This window comes from Ochlerotatus camptorhynchus, unplaced genomic scaffold, assembly GCF_037179485.1.
Source record: "Ochlerotatus camptorhynchus isolate MF236.1 unplaced genomic scaffold, CSIRO-AGI_Acam_v1.1 ptg000202l, whole genome shotgun sequence".
In the NCBI taxonomy this organism is placed as follows: domain Eukaryota; kingdom Metazoa; phylum Arthropoda; class Insecta; order Diptera; family Culicidae; genus Ochlerotatus; species Ochlerotatus camptorhynchus.
Genome location: NW_027040692.1, coordinates 1846701 through 1863047, shown reverse-complemented (window position 1 = coordinate 1863047; position 16347 = coordinate 1846701). Strand labels below are relative to the sequence as shown.

The following is a 16347-nucleotide window of genomic DNA, read 5'->3' as shown; positions in this document are numbered from 1 at the left end:
TGAAAAATGTGATGAATTTGTGATAGGTCACCATCCAGTTCGATTCATGACCCCAAAATATGAGCCTCGGCAAAAAATCGTAAATATTGATGATGGATTAGAGGTCGTGCAAATTATTTGAAGTTTAAAGTTTGCATCTCTCTTTTTAAAAATGTCTTTTTAAAAATGAAATATCTATGAATATTAAACAAGGAGTTATTTAGATGTTGAACACTATTTTGATTTTTTTAATGTATTGAAAAAAAAAATGCAGTGTGTATGTTTTCCTAGAAATACTTTATGTTTCTCTACAACTTTGTTTGAGACGTCATTTCGACTAGCAGTGACATTTTCATACTACGATTTATTGAAAAATGTCAAACATTCTAAACCTTTCACCCATCACTGTTAAAAATGAACTGAATCATTCCGTTCATTCATCTCCCCCTCTACAGTGAACGATGAAGCCTTCCATCAGGCGGTGGCGTACTCTTAAAACCATCGTAAACAACATAGCAGAGAAGTGCGATACACAAGTCAATAAGCAGAATAAAAATAAACAAGCAGCCAGCAATAGCTAGGTTATGGGGGAGAGAGAACCAACTCTCTGCCTTTGAATGAGCGTAGTGTAGGAAAATGAAAAATATGAATACAGATCCTCCGGCATCAATGCGGTCTGCGTTATGCTAGAGCAGTTTTTCGGCGCGATCTCAATGGTGAGGATGATGCATTCGTACTGTGGTAGTATGATACAAATTGATTGTCGACGATTTTTTTTATGGTCTATACCATATGTGTTCTACAATTAAGGCGGTGGCTTAAGTTCATGTTCGCCGGTTGTAAACGTTAATAACGCTGGTGGGTCGCCCCTCTGCAGAGATCTCTTGATTGCTATGGTATTTTTAAAGGCTTACACATTTCGGTAATGGCCTCAGTCCCGCAAGAAATTTCAACCATTCGATGAATCATGGCGACGGATGCTTTCGAGAAGGAATGGTGATCCCCTTTGGATTGGTCCAAGGCGTCGTCGTCGTTGTCGGATGGAATTTGGTGTTTTGTTTTCGGAACGCGACCAATCACCGCACGTGACTTGGCAGAACGAATTCCAAGCAGATGCTACATTTGCCACTAATCCAGAATTTATTTGCCGTTGATGTGCGTAAACCTTGGAAAAAGCTAATTTGTTTTCCCGTTCTTCCGTTTCTTTTGCAGTCTCATTTTACGGTGCTAGTCATATAGCGATGCCGCTGCAGGAAGCCAAAATATCCACAAACATTCGGTTGCGATTCCGATCGCGGCAAGACGATGCACTGCTGCTGCTGACGGCTGGACGAACGGATTACTCGCTGCTCAGCATCGATGGCGGACGGATTCGATTCAGCTTCAAGATTGATGAGTACCACACCGATGTATGGGTATTTGGGTGATAGCCGTTGATTGTCATTACAGAGGTTTGGTCTTAATTTTAGCTATGGTCACCGGTGACACTGAAGTTCAACGATCTACAGTGGCACGACATCTCGATATCGAGGTACGCAGCGAATTTAACCATGCAGATTGACGAGTACTTTGCAACCAAGACCTTACCGGATAATGTTGCGGAGTTGAACGTGCACTTTGGGGTGTTTATCGGTGGGGTTGGAGCGTACTCGGCCTCATACTTGGGGACGATGGACAACTTTAGAGGATGTATCGCTGATGTAAGCTGCGGCTAATGGTGGATTGTTCGGTAGTTTAATAAAAAGCTTTCGTCAATTTCAGATCTTCTACAACAACATCAACATCTTCAAGCGAGCCAGGGAACGCACCGGTCATGTGACGAACGAGCGGGTCTCGTGGATCTGTGCACCGGAGTTTGACGCGGACGTCAGCACGCCGATAAGTTTCCTGGACGACGAAAGCTACGTAATACTGCAGAAGGCACCGTCGCGATCCGGTGATCGCTGGAGTATGGAATTTCGAACGAACGAACCTTACGGAATGTTGCTGAGCAACATTCCCACGAGTGCGAGGTACGACTTCATGGCACTGGAGATCGTCGAGAGCCAGGTGCGGTTGCTGGTCGGAAAGGGATCGAATGCCGTGGAGTTGATACCGGACCGTAACGTGTCTGATGGCAAGTGGCACAACGTTTCCGTGACCTACACTCCGATGCTGGTGGATGTAAGTGTGTTGTGGGAGGGGGGGGGGGCAACATGGTTGGTTAATGTCATTAAATGCTGCTGAAAGCTTAAGACTGCCAGAAAAAGCAGGAACAGTTCGCTTTGGAAGAATACTGCAGAAATTTAGGGAAAGCTTTTGGAGAGCTTCAAAGGACTTTCTGGATTAATTGGGATTAATTTCAAACCAGGTCAACGATGTTCCACGGTATATTTTGGTTATTAAAAGGACAATTCCAACTAATTTTGCATGCATGTTCAAAAGAGGTTAACAAATGTTCTAAAGGATTTCCATAAAGTTTGCAGAGTAATTATTTGGAATTTGAGCTCTCGTAAGTAGTGTTAAGAAAATATTTTAAGATCAAATCTCATCAATGAACATGATCTCAAAAAATCAACAACAACCTGGAGCTGCATCAGAAGTTCCGGATTTTTTTTTTAATAATTCGTTTATTTTTCCAGGCTCATTTGTTGTAGCTTTGCGGAGCCATGCGAAGCCATGCGAAGAAGAAGAAGAAGAATAAAAGAGAAAAAAAGAAGAAGGAACTATGTAGATGTTCATCGAACATTCCATTAGTTCTGAAAATTCATGTCCAGGAGACAGAAAGTTTATATAAGCTATGGATAATTTATCCAAGAAGTTTGGGGAGCTTTTTGAAGTTCACAGCTCTTTTTCAAAGTTTGTGAAACTGCGCTTCGGATATGCTCAATGGATTCGAAAAAAGTTCAGGGAGCTTATTTTGAAATCAAGAAACTTTATGGAAGAACAAGAACCTACATAGAATTTTAGAGAACTTTGTTGATACACAAGGATTTTCGATAAGATTAAAAAAAAACTCCTCTTGATATTTTTAAATACATTATTATTATTCTAAAGATCGACAATTTATCGAAAATTTATATATAGCTTCTCAGATGTTATTCCAATACGCCAGGTTGATTTAGACGTATTCGAAAGATCTCCAGTTGACAAAATAATTCTCGATATTTTCCCAAGACTATCAAGAACTCAAGGTATTGAAACATTTATATGTGGTCTCTTAAATATTCTCCAAAGTTGGCAGGTTGACCAGGGAGTACTGAAAATATTTCCAGCTGATCGAAGGATTTTTTCTGGATATCTTTTCAATTCTTCAGGTTGATCGTGTATTATTAAACTTTTGAAAAATTGAAACGATGGCACTCAGATATTCTCCCAAGATTTAGAAGTATTCAAATTGCAAAGTTCAGCAAATTTCTGTGCATTTTCAGGTCAATCAAGTACCAACATTTCCAAGAAGGAGCATAAAATACGAACTCAAAATTGTCATTTCGATAAAAAAATACTTCACATATCTGCTGAAAATTTAAGAAAATCCTTAAGAAGTCTTCTTCGATTTCAAAATGTCTGCGGAAAATAATATCTTCACAAAATTTCAAATGTCTTCAAAATTAAGACATCTCTTCAAATCAGGCATCCCTGCTCTATGCCCAGAGAAGTTGAGTTTTCCCCTTTAAAAGTTCCTAGACTGGACCGGGCATCGAACCCAGCTGGTCTTGCTATTTACCTGCGCGTTTACCGACTGAGGTAAGGCAGGTAAGGCCAGAACTTCTAGATTTCCAGCACCCATTTGAAGCAGAGCTGTCAAGTCGACAGAGTCGAATGCGTTTTTCAAACATGTGGAGTCTAAATCAGTAGTATTTCTATCGTTGTACCGACAACAATATTTCAACTCTGACTCCGAGCACGGTTACAACCCAAATTTCCTCCAGCTCGTAGCCCTGCTTGGAGCTCTAAAGATTTTCACGGAATTAGAAATTCTTAAAAAAAAAAATAAACCTTCCATGACTTGACGAACTTATGAAAATCCTAAATTTAAAGATCTACAAGAAATACATGAATTTATTTAATTCCAGTAGCGTTCGGAGCTGCCAGGATATTCAGATGAAATTACTCTAAACACATGAAATTCTTGAAACTGTTGAAATTCCTGAAGTCCCTGAGAGCTTTAAGCAGGACTTCAGGAACCTCTCAATCTAACAAAAATTTAACTCTTGGGAATATCACACACATTCAAGTTCTCCACCCACATTAGCTCCGGATCTGACGCGTTGCGACAAAGTGACAGCTAAATCTGTCCTTTAACTGTCAAATTCACTTCAACGCTACGCAAAGGGATCTTATGTAGGTGGCCCTTCAGAACTTCTTCAATCTCTGAGACTTCAGCTAATCATTGGAGCTCTGGTTTATTTTTCCTTTGGTTTGTTTTTTTCCGTCGATCTTGTTTTCCGTGCTGAGCACCAATGCTACCGACGTGCCAGGAAGGCAGCTCCCACACCTAGACACTACCTATCGACCCATCAACTCATGAACCGGGGACCAACGGCTTTACTTCCCATCCGAAGGAAGGCGTGATTAGAGATGTTATGCCTCAGAACATCCCGGCGGCGCCGACTGGGATTGAACCCAGGTCTGCTGGGGTGAGAGGTAATCACGCTTACCACTACACCACCGGCGCCGTTAGGAGCTCTGGTTCACTGAGAACTTTCAAACGTTCTTAAGAACTCCCGTAATATTAAAAACCGTAAGAACTCTTAAGACCACCAAGGTCTCCTGAAAATCCAGTAGCTCTTTAACATTTTTGGAACTTCAATAAACTCCGACTTTTTGGAACTTTGAAAATTTTCTAAACATTCACCAACACAAGATCTGTAGGATTCCAAGCAGTAGGAAAGCAACGCCTTTCAATGCTCAAGAAATTTTACGAACTCCAGCAATCGATAGAGCTCCTGAAAACCAAAAATAAAAACTTTCAAAACATCCAGTGACTGTTAGAAGTTCAATCTTAACATCCCTAGAACTGTTATGAACTTTAAGAAATTTTAGTACTCTACGAATACAAGAACAGAAGCTTCTGGAACTTCAGAAACTCTCATGGCAAGAAGTCTCAGAACATCAGGAGCCTCCGCAACTTCAGCAACCCTAAGAACTTATGATAACTCTGGTACACTGAGAACTTCAAAAACTTTCTATAGAACTTCCGGAATATTCCGAATCACAAGAACTTTTTGAACTCCAGGAACTTCAAGAGCTCGAGCAATCCGTTAATTATTCAAGAATCTCCAAAACTCTTTGAATTAAAAAAAATCCAGCAACTCTTAGAAATCAAAGAATTTCTGGACCTTCAGAGACCGTTTGAGCTTTAGGAACTCCAGCAATCCATTGAACTACTGAGATATTAGTGAACTTTCAAAACAGCGATCATTTATACTCTTGGAAGTTTCAAGAAATTGTAGCTGTTCGGACCCTTCAAGAACGCACCTTGGACACCCGTTTTGCTGCAAACTTCTGTTTCGGACTTCGGTATAAAGTCTCGCTTATGGCCGTGGAATTGTCGAGAAACGTTATTGAAAGAAAACACTCGCGAAACTGTATTGTTATAATTTTACGGCAACGGTGACCGATCGACTTGGCGTTTTTATTGGTACTGACTTAGGCAAAAAACCTATCAACTAAAAATACAATATGTGTGTAGATCTAATTGAGAAGCGTTACAATTCAGTATCAATAGCTTTCCCGTGTAGACATCCAAGAGAGACAACCGAAAGCAAGAGAAGTTATGCTACTCGAAGGGCGCTCGGAAGGAACGCATCTGAAGGTTTTTTGTAATGTACCTAAATTCTGTTAAGGGATTTATGAATTCAAAAATCTTAACTAAGCTGCTTAAGATTAAAGATGCTGGAAGTTTCACGATATGATACTGTATTCTTCTCAGGAACTACGTTGCACTTTCCGGGCTTGCAGCGTTTACATCCTTCGGGGTTGCCTCTGACGGTTGAGAATAGCAGGTGTTGGTGGGCTGCCCAGTCAAGGCCTTCTCGAATGGCAGCAAACAGATACGTGACGCCTGTCGTTTGTAGATGGCACCGTTCGGTGTGCGTACCTTCACTACCCTGATTACACCGTCGGGACCGGGATAGAATTCAATGATTCGGGCTAGAGGCCACTCGATGGCTGCGGATCCATCCTCCTTCAGGACCACCATTTGACCCACCTTCAGCAGGGTTGCTTGAGGGAATCGTTGATTCTGGTTGTGCAACTGTGAGATGTACTCTCGCCTCCATCGCTTCCAATGCTGCTGTACTAGTTGTTGTAGTTCCTGGTAGTGCTGTAACCGGTTCGTAGGAACCTCCGTGTAGTCTGGATCGGGAATCGCCAGCAACGATGAGCTGGTTAAAAAATGTCCGGGAGTGAGCACGTCTAGCTCATCAGGATCTTCCGACAGTGGCGTAAGCGGACGAGAATTCATGGCCGCTTCTATCTGGGTGAGGATGGTGGTCATATCTTCGAACGACAATTTTCGTTGGCCCAAGACTCGGAGCAATGACGTCTTGGCAGATTTCACGGCGGCTTCCCAAAGGCCACCAAAGTTTGGTGCTCTTGGTGGGATAAATTTCCAAACGATGCCACGCTTAGAAGTTTCATTAGCGATTTCTGAGGTTGCAACTGGATCGGATAGAAGGTCGTAAAGCTCTCGTAGATGGTTGCTAGCCCCTTGGAAGTTCAGACCATTGTCCGAGTGGATCTCAGTAGGTAACCCTCGACGGGATACAAATCGTCGCAGCGCAGCCATGAAAGCAGCCGTGGTGAGGTCCCCTACCAGCTCGAGATGGACCGCTTTCGTGCTAAAACACACGAAAACTGCGATGTTGGCTTTCAGCGCAGCTGCTCGACGATGTGCGGGCTTTAGGTAGACTGGACCACAATAATCCACACCAGTGACCGCAAATGCACGAGTGGGAGTTGTACGAGGTTTTGGGAGTTGACCAGGTGGTTGGGATATAGGGACAGGGTTGCTTCGAAAGCAGCGAACGCAGTTTCGGAAAGTATAAGTTGCCAGTGCCTTACCCCGTAGGGGCCAAAATTCTTGCCGTATTTGAACGAGCGTCATTCGGGGGCCAGAATGGAGCGATAGGTTATGGTATGCGACAGCTACCTGCCGCAAGAAATAGTGGTTACTAGGAATAATCATGGGGTGTCGGACGGCGTATGATTCATCGGCGAGATTTAGCCGGCCACCAACGCGAATTATGCCTTGTTGATCTAGGAACGGATGGAGCAGCTTCAAGGGTGAGTGAGCAGGTTTGGTAATGGGTTGGACCACCCAGCAAGCGGAACAACGAGACCACTAAGAACTTCAGGAGCATCAGCAACTTCAAGCAACCCTAAGAGCTCATGACAACTGCGGTACTCTGAGAACTTCAAATACTTTCTTCAAGACACCAGGAAAATTATGAATCACGAGAACTTACGGAACTCCAAACGCAAACCTTTAATAATTCAGGAAACTTCGAAACTCCGAGATCTATAAACATCTATAGCAATTCCAAGAAATCAAAAAAAAAAAAAAACTTCTGCTACTTCAGAGAGCGTTTTAACTCTTTGGAACTCCAAGAAATGCCGTAATTCTGAAAATGTTCATAACATCCACAAGTACCAGAATTCCTATACTTTAAAATCTACAAGAATTTTCAAAATACTAGGCACGTCATGAGGACTACGAGAACTTTCTAAACCGTCAGTGGGTTCTTATTCATCGAAATTGTCAATATTTGAGAAATTATGGGACTTTAAGATAACAAGTACTTCAGAAGCATCAAGAATGTCAGCAATCCTTAGAGGTCTAGGAACTCTGTTAAATACGTAAAACTAAAGAACTATCGGAACACCACGAATCGCACGAATTTTCAGAACACTAGGAACTTAGAATTTCTGGTACTCTGTGAACTTCTAAATCGCCCTACAATTCTCAGATCATCAAGAATGTCTAAATCTTCAAGCGCTGTAGAACTTAATGAAAATTAAGAAATTTCTCACAGTTAAATACTGAGGCCTTGTACCACAAAGCATTCTTGAGATTCAGTAACGTGTTCCACATGTCAATTCTATGGACTTTCCAAGTAACCAGCAGGCACAATAAAGTTTGAACCTTAAATTTCAAAAAGGAAGATGAGTGGGCTATTAGCATAGAGGTAACTCTAAGACTAGTAGGTCCCGAAGAAACGTGTTCAACTTTTTGGCTCAGCTCTGGTACTATCTTTGGTCCCAAGTTAATCGATGCACCCCTCGAAACATGGGAAAATCCACGAACCCCTCATTTTATCTGTCATACTTTCATAGCGAATCAAAACAAACATAGTGTAGTACTAGAATTCCGACTAGAATGGGATACGTTAATCGTTTGCTTGGGACCAATAGGCTAGTCAAGAAGTGAGCCAATTTCAAATCGATAGTTTCGTATTGATTGTTGCTATTAGTGGGTTTGGTGGGATTACGTGGGTTTGAGCAACTCTTGTGGGTTTATCCAACAACAGCTGAAAGGTCTATAAATTGTCTATGTAGCTTATGTACAGCCCCTAACTTCTTTGCACTTGTCCTTCAAGTATGTTGTATTAGATTTGGCACTCAAAAATCTAACAAAATGCGAAATCTACAAAATGAGTTCAGTAGACACACCGCATCACAATTCCTTTGGTAGCCTTTCAACTTCCTTTAACTTACCTTTGTACAGAGGTCAACCAACCCATTCATCCACGTTGCTCAGACATCGAACCCCGCTAAATCCTCTATATCGAACCACCCTCAAACCACCTCCACCATTGCAGATAACGATCGACGAAGTGACGAGCAGTGCAACGTTTGCCAACGGAAGCAGCCAGGTGATCGAACTGGAAGAGGAATTTTTCATCGGTGGATTCGATCATCGGAAGAAGCGTAAGGCCTTCCTGAAGGGAGCCCGTGCTACGGAATCCAGCCTGAAGGGTTGCATTCGACACATCGTACTGGACGACCACACGGTTGGGTTTCCCAACTTCAAAGTCACCCAAGGAGTGACCGTCGACTGCGTCTGGCGGTATCCCTGCATCGAGAAGCAGCCTTGCATTCCTTCGGGCCAATGCCACCATCAAGGTATCAATGACTTCATTTGCTATTGTGATCAAGCTTTTTGCATCAAAGCGGACTACTCGGACAGCTACAAGCTCTTCTCGCGGTCAGATCTGGTAATCGAGAAGGAGTTGATGCTGATTAGTCCTCTGGAGGTGCTGGAGGGAGGGATTGCCTTTCTTGCTCCGAAGCACATTGAAGTGCTTTTCGATTACAGCAAGTTGGGCGTTCAGGAAGCTGGAGTAATTTTTCACGTGGTCCAGCCACCGAAGCATGGCAAGATCACTATCCATTCGTACGGCGCGGAAGGCAACTCTTCGGCCACGCAGATGAAGTTCTTCTCGCACATAGATCTCACCACGGATAAGGTCAAGTATACTCACAATGGAGCGGAGAACTCCAACGATCACATGACGATCGATATGCATTTGGTGCCATCTTCTCGAAACACCCTCCCAAAATATCTCGAGGGAAAGCACCGCTTTGTGCTCCACGTAAATGTAACTCCGGTGAACGATCCTCCCGTGCTGAAATTGCCACAAACCAAACTACTTCGCGTAACGCAAGGCATACCGAGGGTAATTGGTCCGGACTTTCTACAAGCGGAAGACTCAGACAGTGCCCCCGATGCGTTGATCTACACGGTACTGATCAGCCCCAATTCGGCGGAAGCTCAACAGGGTCGTATCGAGTTGGGAGGAAGAGCCGTCGCAACCTTCTCCCAGTCGGATGTCAACGCTGGATTGGTGACCTACCTGATCAACAGCAAAGGGATGGATGACTACTTGGAGTTGAACGTTCAAGTCTCCGATGGAATGGAAACAAGTCCAGCCAGCTCGATACGGGTTTCCGTGCTTCCACTACAGCTCCGTATGATGAACAATACGGGCTTGGTGTTGATCCATAAGTCATCGGCGTTGATCACACCGTACAATCTGTCGTTTGTGCCGAACTCTGACGAGGAGAATGTGGATATGAGGTGAGCATCTTCGTATATCTTATAGCACTACTATCTGAAATGTTTGTCTTTCACAGATTTGACGTTGTTCAGTCACCTGCCTATGGCAGTCTTCAAAAGCTGCGATCCGTAGATTCTTCATGGATTTCGGTCGACTCCTTCAGCAGTAATCAGCTTCTGCTAGGGCAGATTAGGTACTTGCACTCATCAGAGCTACCACTTCATGACGAATTCAAGGTAAACTTTCCCATCCCAGCATTGGATCGCACTAATTTTCCCCTTCATTTTCAGTTCACAGTTACCCTCGGACCCGTGACCACCCCAACGTACGACTTCCGCATTTCTTTCACCAAGCTGCGCATCGGAACTATCCGACAGAACAACATTTACACCAACACCAAAGATAACGTCATCCGCGCAGACTACCTATTCCATCAAACCACTCCGATTGCAACCTTCGCTCGGAACATCATCTACACCGTTGTTAAGCCGCCCAAATTCGGAATTATCTACGTCGATGGCCACCCGGAATACGCCAAACCCGGTGATTCCTTTACCCAACAGGAAGTCGACAAGAATCTGATCAAATACCGCACTTACCAATCGTCATACGGCAACTTCATCGACACGTTCGAGTTCATCGTCTCCGTTCCGGAGTGCGAGGACGTTCAGGGTAAAATCGACTTCATCTATTCACCACCGGACTACCTGGCGAAGCAGATCATCTACCAGAAGCGGGAGAAAGTCTACGTTCACGAAGGCAACAAGACCGCCCTGTCGAGGACCAACTTTGAAGTGCTGTTCAACAAGTTCAACTCGTTGACGTTCAATCTGACGCACTTTCCCAAGCACGGGTCGCTCTGCAAGGTGAATCCTCGGACGTTCGAGGCGAAGGACATATCTTCGTTCACGTTGCAGTATCTGTACCTGGGGGATATTCACTACTGCCACGATGACTCGGAATCGACGGAGGATAACTTCCGGTTGTTGATTCTGTCGGATAACGAGACGGACTTCCAATTTGTCTGTGAGATTCAGGTGGAGATTACACTGCTAAATGACAACGGGCCGTATCGGGTTTTTGACAAAGTGTTTCATATTGTGAGGGACGAGACCAAGCTGCTGACGTCAGGAGATTTGAAGTACGCTGATCCGGATATTGAGACGAGAAATTTGGACATTGAGTACAGGTCGGTGACCTGTACGAATGGGGAGCTGCTGAGGAATGGAAAGTACGTGGACTTTTTTACGCAGGAAGATCTGGACAGTAGAAGGTTGTTGTTCCAGCACAATGGAACGGACCAAGGCAGGCTATCGTTCATTGTGACGGACGGGTTGTACGAAGTTCCGGGATCACTGGAGATCGAGGCTTCCGATCCGTTTCTTAAGATACGCGAAAGCAATGCATCGATCGTACAGGAAGGTAGAGCGGTGCTGTTGACGCTGAACGATCTGAACATAGACACGAACTTGAACGCTAAACCGGAGGAGATCGAGTACCGGGTGTTGAATGAACCTAGCAATGGGGTATTGAAGTTGTTCCGAAGCAGATTTAATGCTACGCAGTTACACAAACTAAGCAATGCAACTACGACGATGAACTTCACCCAAGCGGACATAGTAGGGGAGCGGTTGGTCTATTGGAATAGGGATGTGGCTTCCATGGACAAGGTTAAGTACCGGGTCACGACAAAGGGCGTATGGGCGGAAGGGGAGATCATGGTTCGGATCTACCCACCGGCTTACTGGGAGCCGCTGAGGATTCGACGCAATCAAACGTTGTTTGTTGAAGAGTCTACGAGTGTGATCATTTCCAGGGATATCTTGGAGGTAAGGCGATTGAGCTCATCCGTGATGCATTCATAATTCAAAAAATTCTTGTTACAGATTGTTCACCCCAACATCTCGCCAGGGGACATAACGTACCTAGTAACAACTCAACCCCAACACGGCTATTTGGAAATCCAATCGATCACCTCCGATGACGAGTATAATTCTAAGGTGTTCGATCAGTCCACGATCAACTCGGAGAAGATGTTTTACATCCAGGCCGGGGTGAACCAATCGTCCGATTACTTCACGTTCGATGTGACCAATGGGATTACATGGTTGCGAGACTTGATCATGCGCATCGTCATCATTCCGGAACATCTATACATTCGGACGAACGTCATCGTTGTGGAAGAAGGTTTGACTCTTGATCTCATTGGCTCGGATAAAAAACCAAGTGATGATTGTTTGAACTTTATTTCAGGAAAAAGCGTCAAAATACATCCAACCGACATGGTACCTTATTCCGAGTACTACACCGGAAAAATTCTAGAGTACAAGATCCTCGAGCATCCTCAACATGGAAGCATCAAATCCGGGAAGTCTTCCAAGGTGAACCGATTCACACAGAAACAGTTGGAGGCCGAGGTGATCACCTACGTTCACAATGGAAGTGAGAATTCTACGGACACCATCCGATTGGTAGCTCTAGGACGGAACAAGGAAAGCGTTCCCTTCAATCTACAGATTCAGATTCTGCCGATCAACGACGAAGTTCCACAGGTGGTGACCAATACTGGGATGCACATGTGGATCGGTGGAAAGAGTATGATCCAGAGTTCGGATCTTAGTAAGTGTGTTAAACTTCTCTTCTGGTGATCGTCTTATTGATCGTGACTTTTTTTTCAGTGGTTCAAGACTATGATACTTCCCCGGAGAATCTCACTTTCCACATCCAGCAGATGATTGGAGGCTACGTGGCTTTGAAGGACGCCTACAGCAAAAAGCTTCATACCTTCACCCAGCAGGATATCAACCACAATTTGGTGTACTTCATCCATGACAGTAGCAATCAGAATGGAAAGATCGCTTTCTATGTAAGTGATGGACTTCACAATACTACGGAGCAAGTGCTGCACATCGTTACCAATCCCGTTGCATTGGAGCTTGTGAAAAATGAAATTCTACATGTATTTCCTCTGACTAGAAAGCAGATCCTTCCGGAGCAACTGTTCTACAAGTGTTCCGATGATGATCGAGACGTGAAATACGTCGTGACCATTCCTCCTCAGACGGGAAAACTGATCTTCGAACACGTAGAGTATGGTTACATGAATGAAATCACTGAATTTACGCAGCATGATGTGGAGAACGGTAGAATCTTCTACGAGCATACCCATCACATGGTGGAGCTGAAAACGAACGATTCATTCTACTTCGACGTGACAGCCCCATTGTCGAACAGTCTTGTGGATCAGATCTTCAACATTGACGTGTCTGTTTCGTCTGGGGGTTTGTTGAGGTTCCTTCCGGTTCCTCGAATCAACCTGGATGAAGGTGATTCCGGTACAATCAAATTGGATTTATCCAAAGTGCTGGAGTACCTGGAAACTCGAGCTGGCATTCAGAACCCAGAGCTGTTCATTGATGTTCACCCTCCGGCTCACGGAACTGTTGAGCTGGAAGATTCGAATACGAGTGCCAATCGATTTTCGTTGAACGATTTCTACGAGAATAAGGTATTCTACAAGCATGATCACTCGGACACGCTGGAAGACAAGATCGCGCTGGCCGTTTACTTGGTACCGGGGAATTTGTTTCTGTGCAACATCACCATTCCGGTGACGATCAATCCCGTCAACGATCAACCCTTCCAGCTGGTGACGGCCTCTCCCCATATCTCGGTGATCGAAGGCGAGAATCAGACGATCACTTCATCCCACCTACTCACGGAGGACGCGGATACGGATCCCAAGGATATCATCTACGACGTTATCAGTGGACCTAACTTGGGAGTTTTGCTTAAGATTTCCGATGAGGGTTACCCTCAGGACATTATAACCTACGGAAATCAGTTCACTCAGGCAGATATCAACGAAAATCGGATCATCTACACGCACTCGGGTAATCCACAGTCAACGACGTTCTACTTCAAGGTGTCCGACGGAAAGTTCAAGCCAGCTTACGAAATTTTTAACATCAAGGTTCTCCCGATTACGATCCTACCCGGATTCAACAGTCAATCGATCATGGTTCAACAAGGTACCAATCTTGGCGTGTTGGAACCAAAGCATGTATCGGTTGAGACAAATGTCCAGAAGAGTCGAATTGTTTACAATGTGACCAAGAATCCGATGGGAGGGATCATCATCTCCAACAACAAGCCTGTTTTGAAATTTACGCAGCGTCAACTGGACGACGGGAAGATCAATTACATGCAGACGGACATGACACGATCCAATGACAGTTTTCAATTGGACGCATTCATCCCGGACACAACTTCCGCTTGCATTATCGAAGTCAACGTGATCGTGCAACCGTTCATCATAATCAATCCGATCACGATCACCCCTGGGGAACGAATAAGGTTGAGTTCAACGTTTATCTTTGATAACCCTGCCCAGTTGAAACTCAATCGGTATAATCCGAAGATCACGATTACTCGCAGGCCGAAGTATGGCCGCTTGCGGAAGATCGTCCGCAGCTCGGGACTTGACTACATTGAGCAACCTAGCGATAAAGACATTATCACATTCACCTACAAGGAACTGAAAAGTGGTGTGATCTACTACGTGGCTCGAAAGTTCAACCAGGACTTCCAATCCATCAACGATAACTTCGAGTACGTACTGTCAACCAAGACTGCCCAGCCCGGTCAGGGCACCGTTCCAATTGAAATCTACTCTCCGTCCCGGGGCTCTCACGGTAGCAACGACGTAGATATTGTAACGGCTGACAGTGGCCTTCCACTAGAGTACTTGATTGCTGCCTGCGCTGCTGCCGCGATCATCGTCATTCTCCTCATGACAATCATCCTACTCAAGTGCCGATCGAACAGTTCCCACAAAGACCACCCGGATAAGGATCATCCTCCATCCCTTCCACGACCTCCGGACTTTATGACCCTAAACAATCGGATGTACACTCCGTCCGAGAACGAGTCTCTTCCGGTGACGACGGCCTCAACTCCCCTCCCCATCATCAGCAGTATTCCACACTGCAAAGTCATCCCCATCGGTTTGGACAACTCACTGCAGTTGGACTCTGAAACCGAAGAGGACATGATGGACATGCATGGGGATCTGCTTCAGAACCCCAACAACTTAAACTACCCGTACGGGGATGAGGGTGACGAATGGAGTTCCAGCTGTGAGGTAGGCCCGGATGTAAACTACTCAACCATCGCCCAATCGCACCATCAGCAGCAAGCTCAACAGCAGCAACAACTTTTGCCACATCAGCTGTCAACGCTTCAACAACCGAAAGCAAACCCTTTGCTCCGAAGGAATCAGTATTGGGTGTGAGGGTCCAGGGAATTTCCCATTACTCCTAGTTACTTAAAGGAATACGAGCTTTTGTACAGGTTCCGTGTGATGTAGTACTTGATTTTTATATGTCTTAAACCTACTTAGTCTATCGTTTCATAAATTTACTTAAATCCAATGCTCTTACTTTGATCATTTTTTTTTTCTGATTAAGATTCACTTGTTGCTTAGATAATCAATATTTACAGGCTTGATACAACTACGGATCGATTCGAATTGCCATGCAATTTTACGTGTATTGCCAATAATAGACTAAAGAAGGTAATCAAATACCACAAAGTTAGTGCCATGTGTGCGAATGATGTAGACGAATAAATGGGTGAGAAGGTTTGTCCTAAATAATATCTAATTCGAGTTGAGTTTGTTTTAATACTTCTTTCCATCTGGACAATAAATACGTTTGTAAGGAACGATCTCGTCTCTCTGTGTATTAAGTAAGTGGTCCGAAATGTTTCAATTTGGGAACGGAAGCTGCCGCCGCTGGTTCATCTTAGCTTCCACGTACTCGTAGGTATTTTCCGTGGGAGTGATGGCCAGTCCCCCGTTGTCGTAGGCATGGTTCATCCGCCAGTCTTCGGCCGGGTAGCGTGCACTAATGGGCGTGGTGACAGTTTGAACCGAAGAAGCTCCATCGGAGCCCATGTAGGTGCTGGGAGGGCCAATTGTGGACACCTGCGGCAACGGTGGCAGGCCTGTGCTGTTGCTTCCGGCTCGGGTGCTTAGTTTTGGACTCTTGGTATGCGGGTTTTCGTGGGTGTATTCCATCGTGGGTGGGTTGGATTTTTCACGTGCTATGAGACGCTTCAGAAAGGACCACGAGAAATGGCTGCTTTTGCGGCACCACCGAACGATGATTACCACCACCGTCAGGGCTAGCAGAAGGAGAATGATGGCAAATATAATGATCGTGGTGTAGAGGTTGTTCTCCAGGGTTGCGATCCTCTGCAGGATGAGGTAATCTGAAATGGGAATTGGAGTACATAGTGATTCATTAGAATGTCTGATGTGTAA

At 44.6% G+C, this 16347-nt stretch overlaps 2 protein-coding genes across 2 annotated transcripts in view; one reads left to right on the top strand and one right to left on the bottom strand.

Moving 5' to 3' along the window:
* Window positions 1-1191: 1191 nt before the first annotated feature.
* Window positions 1192-15746, top strand: LOC135702888 (chondroitin sulfate proteoglycan 4-like; the record flags this gene model as incomplete). The annotated part of the gene is made up of 9 exons (XM_065223943.1): window positions 1192-1388; window positions 1449-1679; window positions 1741-2142; window positions 8784-10042; window positions 10099-10258; window positions 10313-11851; window positions 11909-12209; window positions 12276-12641; window positions 12701-15746. Coding segments are annotated over 9 exons (7070 nt in total), but the record flags the coding sequence as incomplete, so codon positions are not given.
* The window catches only part of LOC135702876 (protein grindelwald-like), a 25863-nt gene continuing 25148 nt past the window's right edge, over window positions 15633-16347 (bottom strand). The window contains exon 2 of the mRNA XM_065223929.1: window positions 15633-16295. Within this exon, the coding sequence (XP_065080001.1) occupies window positions 15790-16295 (506 nt within the window). The 3' untranslated portion in view covers window positions 15633-15789. The remainder of the gene's footprint in view (window positions 16296-16347) is intronic.